Source organism: Eleutherodactylus coqui, chromosome 4 (assembly GCF_035609145.1).
Source record: "Eleutherodactylus coqui strain aEleCoq1 chromosome 4, aEleCoq1.hap1, whole genome shotgun sequence".
Taxonomy (NCBI): domain Eukaryota; kingdom Metazoa; phylum Chordata; class Amphibia; order Anura; family Eleutherodactylidae; genus Eleutherodactylus; species Eleutherodactylus coqui.
This window is the reverse complement of record NC_089840.1, coordinates 144,889,175-144,912,627: the sequence shown is the minus strand read 5'-3', so window position 1 is coordinate 144,912,627 and position 23,453 is coordinate 144,889,175. Positions and strand designations below refer to the sequence as shown.

General features: G+C 43.1%; 1 protein-coding gene across 1 annotated transcript in view; it reads left to right on the top strand.

Moving 5' to 3' along the window:
* LAMB3 (laminin subunit beta 3) overlaps positions 1 to 23,453 on the top strand; it is a 91,477-nt gene that overhangs the window by 4,380 nt on the left and 63,644 nt on the right. Inside the window, exons 2-3 of the mRNA XM_066600231.1 lie at positions 897 to 945; positions 4,304 to 4,458. Of these exons, the coding sequence (XP_066456328.1) occupies positions 921 to 945; positions 4,304 to 4,458 (180 nt within the window). The 5' untranslated portion in view covers positions 897 to 920. The remainder of the gene's footprint in view (positions 1 to 896; positions 946 to 4,303; positions 4,459 to 23,453) is intronic.

The window sequence follows — 23,453 nt, the reverse complement described above, 5'->3', positions numbered from 1 at the left end:
GGAAGGTGGCTTCATAAGTAAACACTAAAGACTCCCTGAAACCATCGCTTTGTTATCCGTTTCAGGGCCGGTAACAGATACATTCAGTAGGAATAACATCACAAATGTTTGTTCAGAATCTCCTACACAGTCGGCTGCCGGACATCTACAGTAATTCTCTGCTTGCTCTGATGATGGATTTCTGGAAGGACTTCGTGTGGCACTTCCACGGATGCGCTACGTTGTTTCCAGGCTTACTGGTTTATTGTTGGAGGATTTCCACTTACAGATGCAACTTTTCCCCTTAAAATTATAGCACTACTTACGAATTTTGCGCCCGCTAGGTGGATCTTCAACAAAAGTTGTTCGAGAAATAACATTGCACACAAATAACAGACTGGTAGACATAAAAGTTAAAGACACTAAATGCTTCTCTGTCTTTGTTGGCAACCCTTTGTTTCATATTCCCCTACTGACAACTACAGCAGATTAAAACTTTTTGGGCCTCATTTAGTAAAACTGTCCAACCGTTAGACATCCTTCTGCCCCTAGCAAGCAATCACAGTACAGGTTTCATCTTACCTCAGCAGATTGAGAAATTAATGCTGCGCTGTGATTGGTTGGGCAACTAGGACATCTTTTGGTAGACAGTTTTGCTAAATGAAACTTTTTGAGTTTCTGTTTCAATTGATATCAAATTTCTGTATCTGTGTGTCATTAAACAGGAATTATGGGGGTTTCACATCAGGAAGGTCATCTGTAATAACACAGTATTGAACATGTTACATATCTATAGCCTTTATTTAAAACCTATTCTGATTTAGATTATAAATGCATAAGATTATTATAACACCAGCAGTAAATAGAACAGAGAGTCCTATGGAGGTAATGGATATATTCTTCACTTGCATTCACAGGCTTTTGGAGCTCAGCAACAAAGAATGTGGCTTTTCATCACAGTACTAGGTAAGGCCTTCAGGGTGGGTTATCTTTCCAATAATTGTATGTGATGTGCTTTTATGGAAAATATTTTATGCATTCCTGTAAAGGGAAATGTGTATTTGATTTTTAAGCGTCTATTAATTGCTGCCTTGGTCAGCTGAATTACTGTGTCTTGTAAAATAGTAAGTTGGACAGAACTTTAGCTAAAATGTTAGGACCATTGTGGGCTGCATTCTTGTTCGTATGTTCAAACACAGCCTTCCTTCTCTATAACGTTGCATCTAAGCTTTAAGGGGAAATACAGGCAAAATTAAAGGGCTTTTTAAGGAGAATACAAACTTCACTGGACCTAAAATGTAAATAATGTACTTGCCAATGTACAACCTCAGTTCCATAAAAGTTGGGATACTGTAAAATGTAACTGTTAGGAGAAAGCGAATGTAATGATTCGGAAATCTAATTTTGTCTGCCTGTCCACAGGCGATAGTTCATTGCATTACTCGCAGCAGTAATCCAGCCGTGGGTAACGCAGTGAACACTTTTTCATAGCCCCGTCGTCCACGAGTGGAGAATCATAGCGATTCTCCACTCGCGGGATTCAAATCGCGGCATGCTGCGATTTGCCGCGATTCTCCACCTTTAGCCTGTCAGATGGCTCACTGCAAAGAACTAACAGCTCTCCCATCTGCTCCCCTGCAGTGGGGTCCCTAACCATATTTATTCACAATAGAACATAGAACACAAATCACAAGGTGAGAGGCAGTCTATGAAAATTTTGTCTAAAATTTGTGGAACAATTTCAGAAAAATGTTCCTCAGTGTAACATTGAGACTTTGAATATTCCATCAACTACAGTACATAACGGTAATATCAACAAAAGATTCAGAGAAATTCATGTGCACAAAGGAAAAGGCTACGGGCCCTCAGGTGGCACTGCATTATAAACAGGCATGATTCTGTAATGCAAAACACTGCATGGGCTCAGAAATACTTCCAGAAATCATTGTCTGTGAACATAGTTCACCATACAATCCACAAATGCAAGTTACAGCTGTATCATGCAAAGAAGAAGCCATATATTCACACAATCCAGTAATGCTGGCGTTTTCTCTGGGCCAAAGCTCATTTACAATGGACTGAGGTAAAATGAAAAACTGTTCTTTGGAAACCATGGACGCCATGTCCTGCGAACTCAAGAGGAGAGGGACCATCCAGCTTATTATTAGCACACAGTTCACTAGCCTGCATCTCTGATGGTATGGGATTGCATTAGTGCCTATGGCATGGGCAGCTTACACATCTTGTAAGGCACTATCAATGCTGAGCAGTATATAGAGGTTGTAGAACAACATAGGCTTCCATCCAGACATCTCTTTCAGGGAAGACCTTGTATATTTCACCAAGACCGTGCTAAACCACATACTGCATTCATCACAACAGCATAGTTTCACAGAAGAAGAGTTGGAGGGCTGAACCGGCCGCCTGCAGTCCAGACCTTTCACTAATAGAAAACATTTGACGCATTATGCAACAAAAACTCAAAAAGCAAAGACGACCCATAACTGTAGAGTAGCTAGACTCCTACATCAGACAAGAATGGGACAACATTCCTCTTCGAAAACTCCAGCAATTGGTCTCCTCACTTACCCGAAGAGGGGATGCTACGCAATGGTAGACATGGCCCCGCCCAACTTTTGTGAGATGTGTTGCTGCCAGGGGCATAACTATCGTGGATGTAGAGAATGCAGTTGCACCCGGGCACAGGAGCTTTAGGGGACCATAAGGCCTCTCCTTCATATAGGGAGCCCAGTACTATGAATTAAGCATTATAGTTGGGGACCCTGTTATAGATTTTGCATTGGGGACCAGAAGCTTTACGTTACAGCTCTGGTTGCTGCCATCAATTTCTAATAGAGTTAATGTTTTTAAATGAAATGGAAAAATGTCCCCCTCCCCTCTGATATGTTCTTTGCTTTCCTGTGAATAAAATATGGTTAGATGAGATTTCGGAATCATTGCACTCTTTTTTAACTTTGCATTCATTTTCATTTCACATAACCGACTAGCTTTTGGGGAATTGGGGTCGTAGTTACATTTATGATTTCTCACTATTCCCTGACAGTTTTATTTACATTATTGCGATACTGTAGGGATGTTACATGGGTGAGCCTGTCAATCATAGTCCATAGGGATATCATCGTATATTTATGCTTTTTAGTGAGGCCCAGTGGCTCTGCATGCCCATGGGGTTTTGATTCAAATGTTAAAGAGAATGTGTGACCTATATTTTTTTATACTAATTAACATCAGACAATGACACATATACCATTTTTCTAATCTGTTTTTATTTTTTGGATTTTCTTTTGTTCTATTGTATGAACATAACTATTAGGGCGGCCATCTTGCCTTTGTTGCAGAGATAGTTTATAGCAGAAATCATGAGCCATTCACACAACAAACAGAAAGGGACCCATTAACTTCAATGGGAGACTGTTCTAGGCATGCTCCGGGACCTATGAAGAGGTCATTGTGCCAGGTGTAGATAAGCTGTGTCGATCACCTATTGTGAATGGTGGATCCTGTAATAGCTATCTATATCGTAGCAGTTACCTTTGTCTTTGATGATAATGAGATGACTGCTGAAAAGGTTTCTATACACAACAGGAAGTCTTAAACTATAATTATTAGGGTCTATTTAGACTGGATGAATGTCGGCCAAACGATGCCCGATACTCGTCCCTGTGTGTCCTCGCTCCAGTGCTCCTGCACAGGAGCTAGTAGTGCTGGCTCACTCACAGAGAGGCAGGCAGGAGGGCAGGGCGGCTGCAGGAGATTTCTCTCCCCTGCCCCTCTGCATTGACTTAACATAGCAGCCCTTCAATACTGAACAGCCGCTATTTACACTGAACAATGAGCGATCAGCTCATCGTCCATCGTTTATGCAGCATAAATGATGGACAATGAGCAGATCGCTCATCGTTCAGTGTAAATAGAGGCCATTCAGTACTGAACGGCTGCTATCTTAAGTCAATGGAGAGAGGCGGGGGAAAGTGAGTAGAGAAATCTCCTCCTGCTGCCCCGCAGAGAGCCAGCGATACTAGCTCCTGTGCAGCAGCACAAGAGCGAGTATGTGGGGGGACGAGTGTCGGGCATCGTTTGCCCGACATTTGTCCCATCTAAACGGGCCTTTAGGCTTAGTGTTGACTATGACAGCTGCAGGATTTTAGGATTGTTTTAAGATTGTGATATATCATGAACATAGATTGTATCAAAAGTAAAGTGTGAAAATATTACACTTCTCTTGATGTCTCTTGGACTTAGTTGATTTTTTAATACATTTTCCTTTTTTTTATTATTAATGTTGTTTTTGTATGTTACATAGGTTTTGTATTCCTTGTGAATGCACAACAGGACTGCTCTCGTGGGGCTTGTTACCCTGCAATTGGAGATCTTCTTATTGGAAGAACAGATCACTTGACAGCCTCTTCTACATGTGGGATGGCAATGCCAGAAACGTACTGCACTCCCTTTGGAGAGGTTGGTACACAAGTTTGTATGTAACACTTTTAAAGTATGGTATAGTTTCCATTGTTCATTATTGTGGACTCTTGATTATATTGACATGTGTGTTGTGTACATTAGTGATTAACCCCTTAACAACCGTCAATGCGCCTTTTGACGGCCTGTGGCATCGGGGTATGTATGGAGGAAGTGGCAGCATAACAGGTGCTTCAAATCATCATTATGTAAAACAGAACTTTCTTTATTGCTTCATCATTAAAAAGACAACGTTTCGATCGCTTATGGTCTTTATCAAGTCGCTAGTATAGGAAACAGGGCGGTAAGTCCATGCTCCTATGCTGCCACTTCTTCGATATACTTATATTTGACCAGTAGAAGGGGTTGTTGGTCTACAACCTCGAGGTTGGCTTGACATTTTTTGCAATTGCTTACGCATTTGCTGTGCTCCTTCCCCAGTTGGACCTTTCTTTCTGGGGATAAATTGAGTGCTGTTGACACATTATTCTTTTGGGGTATGTATGGGGGGGGATTGCATGGCGATCTCCCTCCATACATCGTGGCTGTTTCTTATAGCCAACACCCGGCGAAAACAGCTCCGATAAGCTTCGTGTCTCAGCGAGCTGTTAACCCTTTAAATGCTGCTGTGACAGCGGCATTTAAATCGCTGGAACGATGTTCGAGGGTTCCGTTCGGCACCCGCGGTGTCATGGCAGCTGAGGGTCTTCTAAAAGGCCCCAGAGCTGTCTTAGCAGACTGCCTATCAAGTTGCGCCCGTGGAGTGGCTTGATAAACTGCCTGCCCAATAGCAGTATGATGTAATGCTATGGCAATCATTGCAAGTGGTTGTCCCCTCTTGGGACTGAAAAAAAGTAATAAGGAGACCAATAAAATTTTACTAATTATTAAAGGGGTTGTCTCACGCCGAAACGTTTTTTTTTTTTTTTATTCAATAGGCCCCCCGTTCGGCGCGAGACAAACCCAAGGGATGGGTTAAAAAAAAAAAAAGTTTATTACTTACCCGAATCCCCGCGCTGCGGCGACTTCTTTCTTCCTTTACCAAGATGGCCACCGGGATTTTCACCCACGATGCACCGCGGGTCTTCTCTCATGGTGCACCGTGGGCTCTGTGCGGTCCATTGCCGATTCCAGCCTCCTGATTGGCTGGAATCGGCACACGTGACGGGGCGGAGCTACGAGGACCAGCTCTCCGGCACGAGCGGCCCCATTCACCAGGGAGAAGACCGGACTGCGCAAGCGCGTCTAAAAACGCCAGAAGACAGCAAATTTAGACGGATCCATGGCGACGGGGACGCTAGCAACGGAGCAGGTAAGTGAATAACGTCTGTATGGCTCATATTTAATGCACGATGTATATTACAAAGTGCATTAATATGGCCATACAGAAGTGCTGAACACCACTTGATTTCACGAGACAACCCCTTTAAGAAAAAAAAAGTAATAGAAGTTAAAAAAAACCTTTGCCATATTTATAATAAAAGAATCTAAATTCTAAAACAAAAATACATATTTGGTATAGGCACATCTGTAAAAGTACGAACTATCAAAGCAACGCATTTTTTACTTCGTCAGAAAAAAAAATAATGAAGGCCAGAAATGCGCTTTTTGGTCACCCTGTTTTCAAGAAAAAAAATGTAATAAAACGATCAAAAAGTCATATGTATTCCAAAATGGCACCATCACAAACTACAGGACATCACGCAAAAAATGAGCCCTCGCACAACTATGGTGACAGAAAAATAAAAACTTTATTGTGCGCCGAAGATAGTGGCAAAAAATAATTTAAAAAACTTAAATATCTGAAAAAAAAGTACTACAGCAAAAGAAAAACTATATAAGTTTGGTCTCGTAGTAATCGTACTGACCCATAGAAAGTTATGTCATTTCTGTTGCAGTTTGTGCGCCATAGAAACGAAGCACTCCGAAAGATGGAGGAATTTCATTTTTTTTCCATTTCTCTCCACAGAGTTTTTTTTAAAGTTTTTCAGTACATTATATGGTACATTAAATAGTACAATTAAAAAATACAACTTGTCCCGGAAAAAAAACAAGCCCTCATACAACTACATTGATGGATAAATAAAGGAGCTACGATTTTTTAAGAGGGGGGAGAAAAAAATGAAAATGGAAAAACCACAAAAAGCTAGGTAACTACGGGGTTAGGAAAGTCATAGGCACATAATTAGGTCAAATTGTAATCAGTAAAACGCTATAATAAAGTGAGAATGGGTCAAAGTTCGGATAATAAACTCTTACTGTATTTCTTACTTTGTAAACTTCCTATATATCTCTGCTTGACCTGTTGTTGGCTCGCACTACTCAATGTTGGGCAGTTATCTCTAGTCACATAAATAGTCTCGTTTAATATCATTTAGCGATTAAAGTTTCATTTATCACTGCGGAGTGAGTCAGCCGTCCTGAAATCTCTCCATTGTCAGCAAGTCTATTTTTAAGCCTAACCTTTCATACACTTGCATAAGCAGTTCACAAAAAATAGCTTAGAGGGCACTACCCCTGCACACGGTCAAATGGGAGGAACGCAGACTTATTTTGTGAAATGCGTCTGCTCTTTCTGACCCTTGGAGAAGAATTGAGAGTTACATTTTGCCTTATTCTTTTAACATGACTGCCTTGTGCTTTAGTTGGCAGGCGCGTTTCCATCCATAAATAATAGGCACGTGTGCTTGTTTCTTCGCTGACTATAACCAGACGTGTACGTGCTGACAACAGGGTTTGCATGGTCTGTAGTACTGAACAGATTATTAATGCCATTATTCAATTAAATTAATCTGATATCCGGTAATTACTAACAATACAGGGATGCATCAATTGTAGATAAACTGTAGAGAATATTGTCAGTTTTGAAGGTAGGGCAAGCTGTAAGGTTATTGGTGAAGAGAAAGAACCAAATATACCTGCACAGACTGACAGAAATCCATTTTGCATATCACCACTCATAAATCACTAATACTAAAAACAAAGTGCTTATCACTCATTTTTGGAAATCTTGCGCAAATGCTTTAATTTTTTTACCCCTGTGGCTTACCATGCAACCAGAATCCTTTTGTATATAGCACAAATGCTGCCTAAAATTACAGCGCCTCCATAGGGTGTCCAGGTTTCAAGCTCTCATGAGTGCAAGATGGAAATTGTGGCTTTATGGAGTAGAGAGCAAGAAAGCAACTGACCAGGAAAATCAGCTACTGTTTAAGGGGTAGGAGAACAATCGGGACTATCTTCAACAGTGGGTTGTGACTAGCAGAATGGTATTTAAGAAGGAGAAATGGAAAGTGCTACATCTGGGCAAGAAAAAAAAAACATACAGAATGGGAGGAATTAAGCACATGTGAAAAAGATTGGGTAAACTAATAGATCATAGACTGAACATGAGTCAACAATGTGATGCAGCAGCAAAAAAGGCAAACACAATTCTGGGTTATATTAAGAGAACAGAGTCTAGATCACGTGAGGTTATTATTCCCCTCTACTCTTCCTTAGTCAGACCCCATCTAGAATACTGTGTCCAGTTTTGGGCAGCCCAATTTAAAAAAGACATAGACAAACTAGAGAAAGTTAAGAGAAGAGGTACCAAGATGGTGAGCGGTCTGCAAATCATGTCCTATGAGGAACAGTTAATGGATTTGGGAATTTTTAGCTTGCAGAAGAGATGGCTGAGAGGAGAGCTGTCAATGATAAATTGGCTTGTCTAAAAAGGCCCTAAGTGAATCCTGCACTGAGCAGGGGGTCGGACCCAATGACCCTGGAGGTCCTTTCCAACTCTACCATTCTATGATTCTAGGAAATGATCCATAAATTAATTCCATCATACTGTACCCTTATCTGGCTTTTCACCAAGTTCTACCCCATACAGCCTTGCTTCCATGTCTTGCAGTGATAACAGCTTGCAAAAACCTTAAACTGCTTTTAAGCTTTTAAGGTAAAAGACTTATAAACCTTCTATCAAGTTCTGTATAGTTATAACTTTAAGATGTGTGGAGGTTTTTCACTGAGGGGACCTCATGGCTCCTCCACCAACACTCAAGAACAATAGATCTTGCAATGACAAGGGATAGTTGGCCGGACCTTGTTGTAGATTTTGCATTGAACCCCAGGCTATTCTTCTGGGGCTTCACCAGGTTTCTCTTCTTTATATGTCAATTTATCACAATTTCCCAGTAAACTATGTTATATATTGTTTACTACTTGCACCTAAACTGATTTAGATGCTTTTCATAATCTCACATTTAGGCCAAATGCAGACAGCCGGGTCGGATTCCGACTGCGAGATTCTCGCAGCGGGATGCAACCCGTGCCTCTTCAGTGACCTTCGGCTTACCTGTCCGGCGCCTCTGCTGTGCACTGAAATAGGGCATACCGCGATTTCCACCCTGTGAGCAGAATATCACAGTTGATTTACGCTCGTTGGCATGGAAATGCAGCTTTCAATGCATGTCCTATGGGCTGTATTTGCTGCGGGATCCGGAGCTCCACATTCCGCACTGCAAATACGCCCCTGTGCATTCGGCTTATATCTGAAAATGTATTTTGCTGTATGCAAAATTTTGGTGGCACCTAATCCCTGATAGCATTGTAGGACTTGTCTATAAATGGTAACTAAAGCCTTGACTTGTCACTTGGCTGTGTGAGTCCAATGTCCTTTGTAAGAGAGACAGAGGTCAGTGCTCTGCACACCGCGGCCTCCATGTGTACTGTCTGGATTTGCTGCCAAATGAATGCTATTGAAATATAGTGTTTTGCAAGCTGAAGCAAATCCAGAAGATGGCCTTGTTCCAAGTTACAGTATAATATCTCTGCTCATCTATACTTATGACTGATTCTGTACACGTGCAGGAGTTGGTGTTTTAACCCCTTACTGCTGCAGCCCTTCTTTTAAGTTTTTTCATTTTTACGTGACCACTTTAAAAAAAATCATAACTTTTTTCATTTTTCCAGCGACTTAGCACTAGAGCGCTTGTTTTTTCAGGGACAAATTGTATTTTCAATGGTACCATTTAATATGCCATATAATGTATTGGAAGACTTTTAAAGAATCGTAAGTAGAGAGGAGCGAGTATACTCGCTAAGGCTAACTACTCGAGCGAGTAGTGTCTTATTCGAGTACCTGCCCGCTCGTCTCTAAAGATTCGGCTGCTGGCGCAGGTGATAGGTGAGTTGCGGCGGTGAGCAGGGGGGAGCGGAGGGAGAGAGGGAGAGAGAGATCTCCCCTCCGTTCCTCCCCGCTCTCCCCCGCCGCTCCCCGCCCCCCGAATCTTTAGAGACGAGTGAGAGGATACTCGGCTAAGGCACTACTCACTCGAGTAGTTAGCCTTAGCGAGTATTCTCGCTCATCTCTATTCGTAAGGGATGATATAACAAAAACAACACGTTATCTTTATTCTGTGGGTCTGTATGTTTGCTTTGCAGCAATACTAAATTTATATAGGGTTTTTCTATGTTGTACTACTGAAAAAAATATAATGCATTAAAAAAATCCTTTTAGTCATAACTTTTGACCCCCATGACAATTTTTTCATCCAATGGAGCTGTATGTCGACTCATTTTTTTAGGTTTTATTGGTACCATATGAGCTTTTAATTATTTTTTATTAATTTTTTTCTTGGAGACAGAGGGACCAAAAAGCCACTATTCAGACATTACATTTTTTTTTCTGACGACGTACACCATGTGGGATAAATAATGTGATATTTTAATCATTCGTACTTTTACGGATGCAGAGGTACTGTTTTTTAAATGTAATTTAAATACGCATGCACATAAGTGTTTTAGTGTATTCATATGTTAATTCTCCCTTTAGTAACCATTCTTCCCCCAGGGCCACCTATATGCACATGTTTACTGCTCCTTTAGGTAAATCCTGGCAGTTTAATTGATCTGCCTATACCCAAACAGTTCAGGGCATGCTATTCAGGACCAAACACATAGTATTCTTTTTCAAGTTTCACTATTATGCTTTCTCAGTACTTGGAAGTGGAACCAAAATAGTTTGGGGAAGTTTTCCTTGATGTAACAGTAAATACAGTTTGCACATTACATGCATTCTCAGAATTAGAGTATTGTTTATGTTCTTCTCTGTGGCAAGTGTTGCTGTGGAATCCCCATGCAAAATTCCTTGAACTTTGACTTATTTCCACCCCTCAGTGAATTGTACTGCAAAGCTATATATCAAACATGTCTACACATGAGAATGCAGATAATAAGTGCTATCTAAGAGTGTTCCTGAGGTGTCTTCGTCTATTCCTCATGGGTAATGGCGTCTAGTTCACCAATAATTTTGAGCTTGCGTGCTGCAGCCACCTTTTTTAAATCCCACCAAAGATTTTCTATGGGGTTCAAGTCAGGCCACCATGCCAGCCCATCCAGAATAGTCCAGGACTACTTTTAAAACCAAGTCTCGGTGAACTTTGAGTTGTGCTTGGGATGATTTACCTGTTGGAAGGTCCAATGGAGCCCAAGCTTCAGTTTCCTCACATGAATACATGCTGTTTTCTCCAAGGATTTCCTGATACTTGATTGAATCACCGAGCCACCACCAGAGTAGGTTTTATTCTCAGTCCTCCAGACATACTGCTGATCCAAAGCCATGAAAAGTTCCAGTTTTGTTTTATTGCTCCATAGAATGATCCCAAGATGTCTGTGTCTTATTTGAGCAGACTTGTGTTTTTGGGTCAGTAGAGGTGTACATCTTGGAGTTCGGGCATGAAAACCTTTAGGCCTCATGTCCACGGGCAAAAGAAGAATTAAAATCCGCAGCGGATTTTAACTCTTCTCCTGCCCGTGGATCCGCATCCCATAGGGATGCATTGACCACCCGCGGGTAGATAAATACCCACGGATGGTCAATAAAAGTGATTTAAAAAAAATGGAGCATGAAAAAATCTGGACCATGCTCCATTTTCGTGCGGGTCTCCCGCGGGCTTCCATTGAAGCCTATGGAAGCTGTCCGGATCCGCGGGAGACCGAAATCGGTATTTACTCACCTGCTCCGGATCTTCCCTTTGCCGCGGCTTCATCTTCTCTCCGTCGCGGCTGGATCTTTTTTCCTCGGGCCGGCGCATGCGCGGGGCACGTCACCGACGTGCCCTGCGCATCCGCCAAGCCGAAGAAAGAAGATCCGGCCGCGACGGAGAGAAGATGAAGCCGCAGCGAAGGGAAGATCTGGAACGGGCAAGAGGTAAGTTTATTCTTATTTTTATGCCTCATGTCCACGCGCAGGAGGGACCCGCTACAGATTCTCCATGGAGAATCCGTAGCGGGCCTGATTTTCCCCGTGGACATGAGGCCTTAGTGTTTAATATGCACCTTAGAGCTTATCCAGTTGACCGTATTTATGTAGGCATTTCACTGCGTAAAAAGAAAAAATTGCCCATAAAATGGGAACCATGCAAAGCATTGGATTTCAATGGGTTCATTCAGACAAATATTTTTTGCTGCATAATAAAATTGCGCTGGCAAAAATAGAACATTCACAACCATTTTCAGTTATCTTTTTTTTGCCCTATCTTTTGCTGAAATGCGCAACAAACTCCCATAGACTTCTATGGAAACTGGAAAAAAAGGGACTGGGAGGGAATTACCATGCGTACAATGCTGGGAAAAGAACACAGCTGGCCCCAATTAGGCAATAATTGACATTCCGAGCACTTTATATTTGGTTTCATTGCTTCAACATTTTTTTTAACATTCAAGCAGTAGTGTCACACGTGAATGGCATCGATTGGGACAAATATTAATTCATGCGAATATACAGTGCATATGGATGAGCGTATAAACGCATATGGTTGGGTGAAGGAGGCCTTACTGTGCAAAAAAATCCTTCAGTGTCTGCTGCTACCAAAATTTGCAGCAGGTCTATTGCAGTCATTCAAGGGTTTCTGACCTCTTGTTTCCTCAGGACTCTGGTGGCAGCCGGTGATAGCGCCCTATTTCTGCCACATCGAGGTAGTGTAGCCACTGTTCCTTTAACTTTGAATTTGTGAACTGCTTCCTACTGTACCTCTAGGAGCATTCATTGCCTTTGCTATTTTTTTGTATCCTTTTCCTTGTTTATGCAAATTATTGGTCCTTTCTCTTAACCTTTTGGAACACTCTTGACTTAGGGTGCTTTTACATGAGACATTTTTGAGTCCTTAAGCGCCCAACAGTCATCTCAATAGTCAGTCCTGATCAGCAGACTGATATTTAGTTTTATGGGAAAAGACTCAGTAGAACTTGTGTTATATCCATTTATATATCTACTCATTCTGCACTGAACAGTTCAGCCATCAGTGAATGACAGCCTAGCCTGCATGTACTGTCATACACAGATAGCTGTCAATCACTGATGGCTTCATCCACTTGACTGTTCAGTGCAGAATGAGCAGAGATATAAATGGATAAAGTACAAGTCCTACTGAATCTTGTCCCATAAAATTATATATTAGTCTGCTTTGCTCCTCTTGCTCTATAAGATGCAGTCTGTAATTTGGACAAAGAGCTCAAGTCCCTTTAAATGCATACAAAAAAACAAAAGTCTGCACATCCTACAAATAAATTAAGTGTGAAGGTGCAAATAAGCTGTGGCTGCAACAAAATACAGTAACAAACACGAGCTTCAGCCCCCACATGGTGAGATCTCCTTCAATGGAAGTCTTCAAACAGAGTCTAGGATGATTTACTGAATCTTGCACTGAGCAGGGGGTCGGACCCAATGGCCCTGGAGGTCCCTGCCAACTCTACCATTCTATCATTCTAATAGCCGCAGAAAAATGCACAAGTGCAGTTTATTCTTAGCACACAATTCAATCATATTTGTGTGAGCCCATCCACTAAGGGTCACCTTGATGTGGTGGATGGGCTCACAAGAATTTGATCAAGTTGAGCGCCAAGAACCTTGCATTTGGTATGAAGAGCAGTTGTGCTTTTTTCTGCAGACATTAGGTGTGCATGAGGGCTGAAGGACGTGTTTCTTACTAGATTCTCTTTAAATATCACAACCTCAGGAAAGGATCCAGTTTGGCATCGGGCCGATAAAACAAGGTGACCGTGCAATAGGCTTGAAGGCTGCCAAATTGTCAAAGTGCCAAAACACAATCAGAAAGCTCAAGAAGGCAAAGCCCGGTCTTCATGACTGGGCACTAAATTAATGGTCCACCTTTTCCAAATTTAGCAACAAATATCTGGGACTGCGCCGAGTCAGTTATGTGTTTCTGGCTCTCCATAGAAACCTCTTCTCAGGTGACTATTCACAGTCATGATACTTGAGACTTCTTGAAAAAGTTCTGACATTTTATTAACTGAAGTTTCTGAAGTAACTTGCATGATTGTTGGTTTTAGTTTTCTGTATTCCCATGTACACTAATCAGCCCTAGCATTAAACGGTATTCTCATTTCAAACAACTTGCCAGATGCAGAAACATTGGAGCTCTATTTTTCACTTCCACAGGAGTCACAGAAAAAACATAGCTATTTATGTAAACCCAGCCACCCCTCACAGCATGACAGCGCCCACTAGTGGGGTGGGGTTGGGTGACCCCCATTTTGAGGGTACTTTTAGACAGAGTGATTTATTGTTAGCATGAGCAAACAACGTCTGATAAATTGTTCGCTCACATATTGTTCACATTCACTTTACCAGGGAATGAGAATGACTGAGCAATCGTTATTTTAGGCTACTGATTAGCAAACAATGACTTTTATGCCTAAATAAAGTAAACAATAAGCGAACAAATTACCCTTTATTGTTCGGTCATTGGCCGTGTTTACACTGAACGATTCGTTCAAATTCAGATGATCGAGCAATTTTTTTGAACAATAATCATTCCTTGTAAACGCATCTTAAGACAAATGTAGGTCCCAGAGGTGGGATATGCCATAAATGTTTGCGATAACACCCCTTGAAATCTACTTACCTAATTGTGTAAGACTTTTGACTCGTCCAGTCATGGACTCCACCATGTCCTGTGATGACTGAAACCAAGGTAGTAGCAACAGACCCCATAAGTCCTGTAAGTTGTCAGGTGGGGCCTTCATGGTCTAGAGGTGTTTTTTTCGCACAAATTTTTAACGAGTATCTGCACTTTTTTTTTAAAGTACAGAATAGGCGATTCTAAGCATTTTTGCAACAGGTTTTATCAGCTTATTCTGTACATTTTTCTTACAAAACCCATGTTTTACTATGCAGCTGGGTGAGGATGGGGCTGAGGAATCCGTCTTCTCCTAGCTGCATTACAGTAGGGGGCGCTCCATCCAGATGTGTCCTCTATAGAACAGCTACAGACACTGTTCTCATCCCGTATTACACTTTAATAATAAATATCATAATTATATATAATTTATTTTTAATAACCATATGCCTCCGGTGTGCTCCCTCTATGTTTTACAATTCTTCTTTCCCCCCATATGCAGCTTTCCCTTCACAGTGCTCACTCTCCGGCTGACCTGAGAGAGCGGGCGCTGTGAGGAGAGAAGCCGTATGTAGAATAAAGCGGCTGATCCTTCACAGCTCTGCCCGCTCAGTGCATCAGGCTGTGGCATATACTACTGTACACCTGGTGCACTGAGAGCCCTGTCAGTACATTGGGTCCAGCGCAGAGTGAGCACTATGCAGAATAGAGGGGCTTCCCTTCACAGCGCCAGTGGGCATGGCATATGAGACGGACGTGAGAACTGTAAAACACATGGTTATTAAGAATAAATTACATATTATAGTAACATTTATTAATAAAGTGTAATACGGGAAGAGAACAATGTCTACAGCTGTTCTATAGACAACAGGGGCAGACACATCGGGATGGAGCGCCCTCTACTGCTATGGAGTGCTCTCTCAGCCCCAACCTCACTGAGCTGCATAGCAGAAGAGGGGTTTTGTAAGAACAATGTACAGAATTAGCTGATAAAACCTATTGCAATGCTTAAATTGAATTGAGATCTGGGGAACATGGAGGCCACATCAACACCTTGACTTCCTTGTCATGTTCCTCAAACCATTCTAGAACAATTTTTACAGTGTGATAAGGTGCACTGGTCTGCCAAAAGAGGTCATGGATATTATACTGTTGCCCTGGAGGGGTCAATTGGTCTGCAACAATATTTAGGTAGGTATTACGTCTCAAAGTAACATTCACATGAATGCCAGGACAAGGATTTCCCAGCAGGACGTTGCCCAGAGCATCACACTTCCTCTGCCAGCTTACCCTCTTCTCATAGTATATTTTGGAGCCATCTCTTCCCCAAGTAAGCAACTCATACCCCACAGTCCACATAATGAAGAACATAATAACATGCTAGGCTGAAAAAGACAAATGTCCATTCAGTTCAGCCTGTTTCCTCCCCTCCCTGTTGATCTAGAAGAAGGCAAAAAAAAACCCAATGAGGCAAAAGCCAATTGACCCTCATTTTGGGGGAAAAAATTCCCTCCTGACTCCATAATGGCAGTCAGAATAATCCTTGGATCAACGTTTTAGATCAACAACCCTTCTGGGTATTTTATGTCTATTACCTATAATGTCGTTGCACTCTAAAAAGACATCTAGTCCCCTCTTAAACGCTTCTATGGATTTTGCCGTCACCACATCCTCAGGCGGAGAGTTCCACAGTCTCACTGTTCTTACAGTAAAGAACCCCCTTCTGTATTGGTAATGAAACCTTCTTTCCTCTAGACATAGAGGATGCCCTCTCGTTACCGTCGCAGTCCTGTGTATAAACAGATTATTGGAGAGATCCTTTTATTATCCCCTAATGTATTTATACATGGTTATTTGATCGCCCCTTAACCGTCTTTTTTCCAGGGTGAATAATCCCAATTTTTGTAGCCTCTCTGGGTATTCCAGTCCTCCCATTCCGTTTATTAATTTAGTTGCCCTTCTTTGAACCCCCTCAAGCACAGTACCCCCAGGTCTTTTTCTATCTCACTTTTCCCTAGCTGTACCCCATTTAGTTTATATTGGTGACATTCGTTTCTGTGCATAATCTTACATTTATTAATATTGAACTTCATTTGCCATTTTTCTGCCCAAGCCCCCAGCTCATTCAGGTCCATTTGCAGCCATAGATTGTTCTCCGTTGTATTAATTATCTTGTATAATTTTGTATCATCTGCACATATTGATATTTTACTGTGCAGTCCTTCTATCAGGTCATTTATAAATATATTGAACAAAATAGAGCCTAATACTGAACCCTGTGGCACCCCACTAGCAACGGTGGACCAAACCATTTATTACCACCCTCTGCTTTCTATCTCTGAGCCAGTTCTTTACCCAGATACACACGTTTTTGCCCAGTCCGAGCTGCCTCAATTTATATATCAACCATTATGCGGCACGGTGTCAAATGCTTTAGAGAAGTCCAGATATACAAGATCAATAGACTCTCCCAGGTCCAGCCTAGAACTTACTTCATTGTAGAAGCAGATCAGATTGGTCTGACATGATCGACCTCATGAACCCATGCTGGTGAGGAGTTATACTGTTGTTTTCCTTGAGGTATTCCAGGATGGCGTCTCTCAGAAACCCCTAGAATATTTTTCCAATTATTGAAGTGAGACTTACTGGCCTGTAGTTACCAGGCTCCCTTCTTGACACCTTTTTGTGTATCGGAACCACATTGGCAATGCGCCCATCCAGTGGTACAACCCTGGTCTCAATAGAGTCCCTAAAGAAGAAAACATGATTCATCAGACCAGGCCATCATCTTCCATTGCTCCATGGTTCAGTTGTAATACTCACGCACCCACTGTAGGTGCTTTTCTCGGTGGATGAGGGTCAGCATGGCCACTCTGATTAGTTTGCAGCTATGCAGCCCCATATTCGGAGGTTTCTGTCACCTTTCTATCATAGCTATAGTAACTCATCTGTGGGATCACACCAGACAGGCCCCATTTTGGTCAATGAGTCTTGGGAGTGCATGACCTTCTTATTGGTTTACCTGTTGTTCTTTCTTGGAAACTTTTTGGTATAACGGCAACACCTCACAAGACCGTCCTTTTTGGAGAATTTCAGACCCAATCATTTCACCATCAGAATTTGTCCCTTGTCAGAGATGCTCAGATCCTCACACTTGTCCATTTTTCCTGCTTCCAACACAACAGCTTCAAGAACTGACTGTTCACTTGCTGCCAAATATTCACTTCACACGTCAGTAGTTGTACTGCCATAGCTGATGGGTGAACATTACTATAGCAGAGTTGCCATCAACACTTGTTACCTTATAGCAAGTAGAGTTAAATGTACTGACCAGACAGGTATAGGTGTTCACCTGTTGTCTGCAGCCTGAAGATCATTACAGGGGCTACACAACTGATTATTATGGCAAGTACTATTATTGCATTATGTAACAAGCGGTTGCTGGAGCTAAAATTATAACATACAAGTAGAGCGGTGGCCAACTGGTCTGCAGCCGAGTCTGCAACTGTTCCCACTAGAGATGAGCGAACGTACTCGTAATGAGTACTTACGCACCCGAGTACCGCCATTTTCGAGTACTTCAGTACTCGCGCGTAAAGATTCGGGGGGCGCCGGGGGGCGGGGAGAGGCGCGGCGGTGCGGGGGGTAGCAGCGGGGAACAGGGGGGAGCCCTCTCTCTCTCCCTCTCCCCCCCACTCCCCGCCGCAACCCCCCGCGCCGCCACGGCGCCCCCCGAATTTTTTCGCCCGAGTACGGAAGTACTCGAAAATCGCGGTACTCGGGCGAAAAAGGGGCGGGGCCGAGCACGTTCGCTCATCTCTAGTTCCCACCTATCATATGCCAACTTATAACACTGGTGTCTTCGTATGTGGCAGAGGGGCCTCTACTACCACTGCACCCCGCATAACTGCACCTTGTATAGCTGCACCCTGTATAGCTCTGCCCTTGAGCCGCTCTATTAGAAAGTGCTTCCTACTTGGATTCATGTTACTTGTCTGCGGAGGATGAATACACCTGGAATGTGATAATTACCGATCATGACGAGGACCAGCGGATAGACTTGCACAGTTAGGCCACATTCACACCTGCATTTAGACTTTCAGTCATAATACCATCTCTGCTCTGTTTTCTGGGCAGATAAATGGAATTAAACTTGAAATCAACAAAAGGCTTTCCATTTAGTTTCTGGTTTTCTTAACTGAATAATAACGCAATCTACAGCATTCACTTAAAATAAACTGAAGCCAAACCTTTCTGAAAACCAAGGGGAAAAAAACGAATCGATTATTTCAGTTTTAGGGCATAAACACATTGTTATGATTTTTTCCCATTATGCGGCCTTGATAATCGTATTTGCGCTATGAAGAAGAGTTTTTTGCGGACATGCTAGTTCAAATACTGTGCGCATTTGCGCAGGTACCACCCGTTGACATGGGTGAATCATCCACACCCTGATTTAAATGGCTAGTAAGCCAAATTTGTGCCGCTGTTCATTGGTGCGCGCATATTTTCGCAACATGCTATGCATCCAATTTTTGTGCATGTAATACGCAGTGAATAGAATCCTTTGATGCCCATGGGTTTGTTTATTGTTTAATATTTTTCGATTACATGAAAATTACGTGGCATGACATATTTTGGTGTATATAGCGCACTACAATAAGACATTGAAGAGAATGGGCGAGTGCAAATACGCCATAAATATGCAGCAAATACATTATCCCATCTGTGTACTTTCTTTTGTGTGCGCAAATGCGCAGTGTATTTGTGCGCACGAAAAACCAACAACTGAAATGCACTTACGCCCTGGTGAACTAGGCCTTAGAATAACTATGTCACGTAAGCCAATATTATGAGTTACCCGCATACTTTGTAGATGCATTTTTAGGGCTTAAACACATGAGCGTGATACGCTGCATTTTTGCATGCAGAGAATAGAACTCGGGCTCATTCTCTTTTTTTTTTCGTGTGGAAAAAAATAGAACCTGCCCCTTCTTGTGCATATTTGCACACCAAAGAGCCCCACAGAGGTCTATGGGAAGTGCGCAAACATGCACAACTGCCCGCACGGGTGTGCACTAAATGCTGCGTATACCCGCACTCGCGGTAGGATAATTAGCCATTTATCGTGGCGGAGTGATTCCCCTGCCTGTGTGTATGAGCGCTGCCTGTGCAAATACACTCGTTTACTGCACAACAAAATTGCACAGCAGCGAGCATATTGCGTATCACTCTTATCTGTCTTAGCCCTGATATAAACTAAGAAGCTACCGTCCGTTACTTAATATCTGTATGTTTGTCGTGGTCTCCTTCCCTGTCACCTGGGCTGGAGCCGAGGTCTCGTGGTTTGTGGTGGAGCTGGCTCGTCGCGCCCACTATGGTTACAATGTGCTAGTCCCGTCACGTTGTTCTGTACGGTTCGCATTTCACATCCTCAGTCTGCGGCTTCATGTAATTTCATCCAGTGACCGATGGTACAGCTCCGACTCCGAGAGAGGAGGATGGAAGCCAAGTGCAGCCGCCTCTGGAGTGGACTGTGTAAGGGTCGGATTGCGCCCGTTTGGTATTTGGCACACTGCTGCGCTACTGTTATTGATGCAATGAATATAGCACCTCTAGTCATGGTACGCAAGCGCTCTCAACATGCCGGAGGGTCAGAAATAACTCAAGTGCTTTACATACAGTATATAACATTAGATCAGGTACAACATGGATACAATAAGGAATATTAACCCCTTAACGCTATATGAAGTTTACATCCTTGCAGGGCGGTACTTAACACACCAGTACGCAAACTTACATCATGTGGATGGTGCGGGATCAGAAGTGAGTCTGCGCCATCTCACAGCGGGAGCTGGCTGTGACAGATAGCCAGCCTCCTGCTGTGACATCGGAGAGCAATGAGAACACCGATCCCCGCTGTTAACCCCCTACACATTGGGTTCATAGAGGGAGCGCAGAAACTTGGAAGGAACAAAGGGCTGACAGAGTTTTTTTTAATTTTTTATCAGCCATAGCACAGGAATTGGAAAAAAGCAGTGCTGCCCAATCGTAGTTAATATTATCTATAGGGCAAGTCCTATCTTTTCTCAGGCGTATTGTTAATGGGCGATAATCCCGATAGTGAAAACGAAACCATTAAAATCAATGGTTTCTTTTTCTCCCGTTATCTGGCTGTGACAATCATGGCCGCATAACAGAACAAATACACGCCTATCTGTTTAAGGCCTCAGTCCATGAAATAGACAGCGCTCTGATGGACCAAAACTGTGCATATTCACTGCATATTTGGGCCTTCTTGTGTGTTTTTTTTGCAAGTGTATTCACTACATTTTTTATGGCGGTCAGCGTGCAATGTTATTGTATCTCTATTGGTAAGACAGTATGACGCCCCTGTACTTTATATAACTGGATAGAGCCTAAAAGTTGGATATTTAACTTTGTAAAAATAAATCTGGAGTTCACTAGATTTCGTCTCCACGTCTGATGATGCCACCCGAAGCCTTTGGATCAAGTTTACACCACCATGTACAGAAACTGTGATGAATGATGTAGCAATAACTAGTAAATAATCTCATTAATGCAATGCGTATCCATATATCACCGTATTATAGGATAGAAGTATTTATCATGATGGTACGTTTACACGGGATGACTATGGGGCACATAAGTGCATAACAGTGTCCCACGGACTACCGACTATCAATTCTGTGCTTTACACACAAGCAATAGTCATTCTGTGAATGAAGGCAGAGCAGCTGGAGATCTTTCCAGTCTGAATGCCTCCATTCACAGTAAACAGGCAGTTGTTCCTATCTGGATGACTGCCTGTTCACACAGCCTGACAGTTGCTTAGTTTGTAGTTATGCTAAAAAACAATCAATTTAAGTAAGTGATTTCTCATTCAGCGCCCTGCCTGCAGTCTCGTGTGCAGGAGGCAATTATTGCCCAAATTCGCTGTTTTCAGTGATTATGCGGGCGGTAAAAGTATCTTTACTTTATGCTAGAAAGCTGCTCTGAGGTATTTGGCACAGGAATTAGCTGACACTGCAGTTAACACCGCCATGATTTCTGGTGACTGAGAGCATTCAGTGGTTCTATCTACTCTTTGTAAGAGGCACGCCATTCATTTCCATTTCTTACTAGTAAATGCTAAACGTGGATGAGGATCATGTTAGATAGTCAGAGGTGCTGGCCGATGTTCCATCTATGAGGTGCTCCTATATAGAGCATTGCTTACTGTTCATTCACACAGGCGTCAAAATCGCGCAGAAGAGAGAACCCCTCTCTCCCCGCTGTGGGGAAATAATTCCATCTGCCCTACAGGCAAACCCCTCTCTTCCTGCTTTGGCGATATCCCTCCATCTACCCTGCAGGGGAACCCCTCTCTCCTCACTATGGCGGAATCTCTCCAGCTCTGCTCCTAGGGGAAACCCTCCAGCCTTGCTACTGGGGAATCCCTCCAGCCCTGCTGAGATGAAGGGAGTCCCCGGCAATGAAGGGGGTTCCAGCGGGGCTTCCCTTCATCTTCCTTTGCCGGCCAGCTCACATAGTCTCCCATAGGAGTCTATGGAGTCTTCTGCGCTTTGCACACCAAAGATAGGTCAGCAATAGAGATGAGCAAACGTACTCGTTTTGAGTAATTACTCGATCGAGCACCGTGATTTTCGAGTACTTCAGTACTCGGGTGAAAAGATTTGGGGGGCGCCGGGGGGCGAGGGGAGGCGTGGCGGAGCGGGGGGGTAGCAGCGGGGAACAGGGGGGAGCCCTCTCTCTCTCCCTCTCTCCCCCACTCCCCGCTGCAACCCCCCACTCTCCCACGGCGCCCCCCAAATCTTTTCGCCCGAGTATGGAAGTACTCGAAAATTGCGCCGCTCGGGCGAAAAAGGGGCGTGGCCGAGTAGGTTTGCTCATCTCTAGTCAGCAACTATAATTTTGCGGATGTCCCATCTTTTTAGGTGCAATTTTTTTTTTGCGTGGCTAAAATTATTTCATCTGAATGTCTCCATAGGAATCCACTGTTTCTAATAGTTGCGTTTTTTTGCACATGTAAGTTAGCTGCGCAAATTCCATTGTGTGAATGAGCTCTTAGTCTGCAGATGAAACTATTTGAGACTGGGCAGGAAAAAAAATCTGTCAGGTGTTTCTCATACTGGACCTCTTTGTACCATGTCCTCTCACGATGTGGTGGGGGGGGGGGTCAGCAGAACGAGCGGCGCCGTTCCCTATAACGTCTCTGGTTTTACTGCCTTACCTGAAGACGAGTCTTGTTTTCCTGCCAGCATCAGACATGCTTGTACTCGCACACAAGCCTTCCCTGTGCTTAACTAGAAAATTGTTCTAGTAGTTCTGGCATTTCTATGTAATTTAATAGTTTGGACACGTAGAGAAAAGTAACTGCTTTGTGACTACGTGGAAGTCCTAAGCAGAACATTTTACTCAGTAGGTCGGCACCGAAAAGTAAAAGAATTTGCAGCATGTTTTACTGCCTTGTGATGCAACGCTATATAGAGGCAGCAACCCAACGCTATATAGTGGCAGCGACAAAACACTATATAGAGGCAGCGACCCAACGCTATATAGAGGCAGCAACCCAACGCTATATAGAGGCAGTGACCCAACGCTATATAGAGGCAGCAACCCAACGCTATATAGTGGCAGCGACAAAACACTATATAGAGGCAGCGACCCAACGCTATATAGAGGCAGCAACCCAACGCTATATAGAGGCAGTGACCCAACGCTATATAGAGGCAGCAACCCAACGCTATATAGTGGCAGCGACAAAACACTATATAGAGGCAGCGACCCAACGCTATATAGAGGCAGCGACCCAACGCTATATAGAGGCAGCGATCCAACGCTATATAGAGGCAGTGACCCAAGGCTATATAGAGGCAGCGACCCAACGCTATATAGAGGCAGCGACCCAATGCTATATAGAGGCAGTGACCCAACGCTATATAGAGGCAGCGACCCAACGCTATATAAAGGCAGCGACCCAACGCTATATAGAGGCAGTGATACAATGCTATATAGAGGCAGCGACAGAACACTGTATAGTGGCAGACGACATAATGCTATATAGAG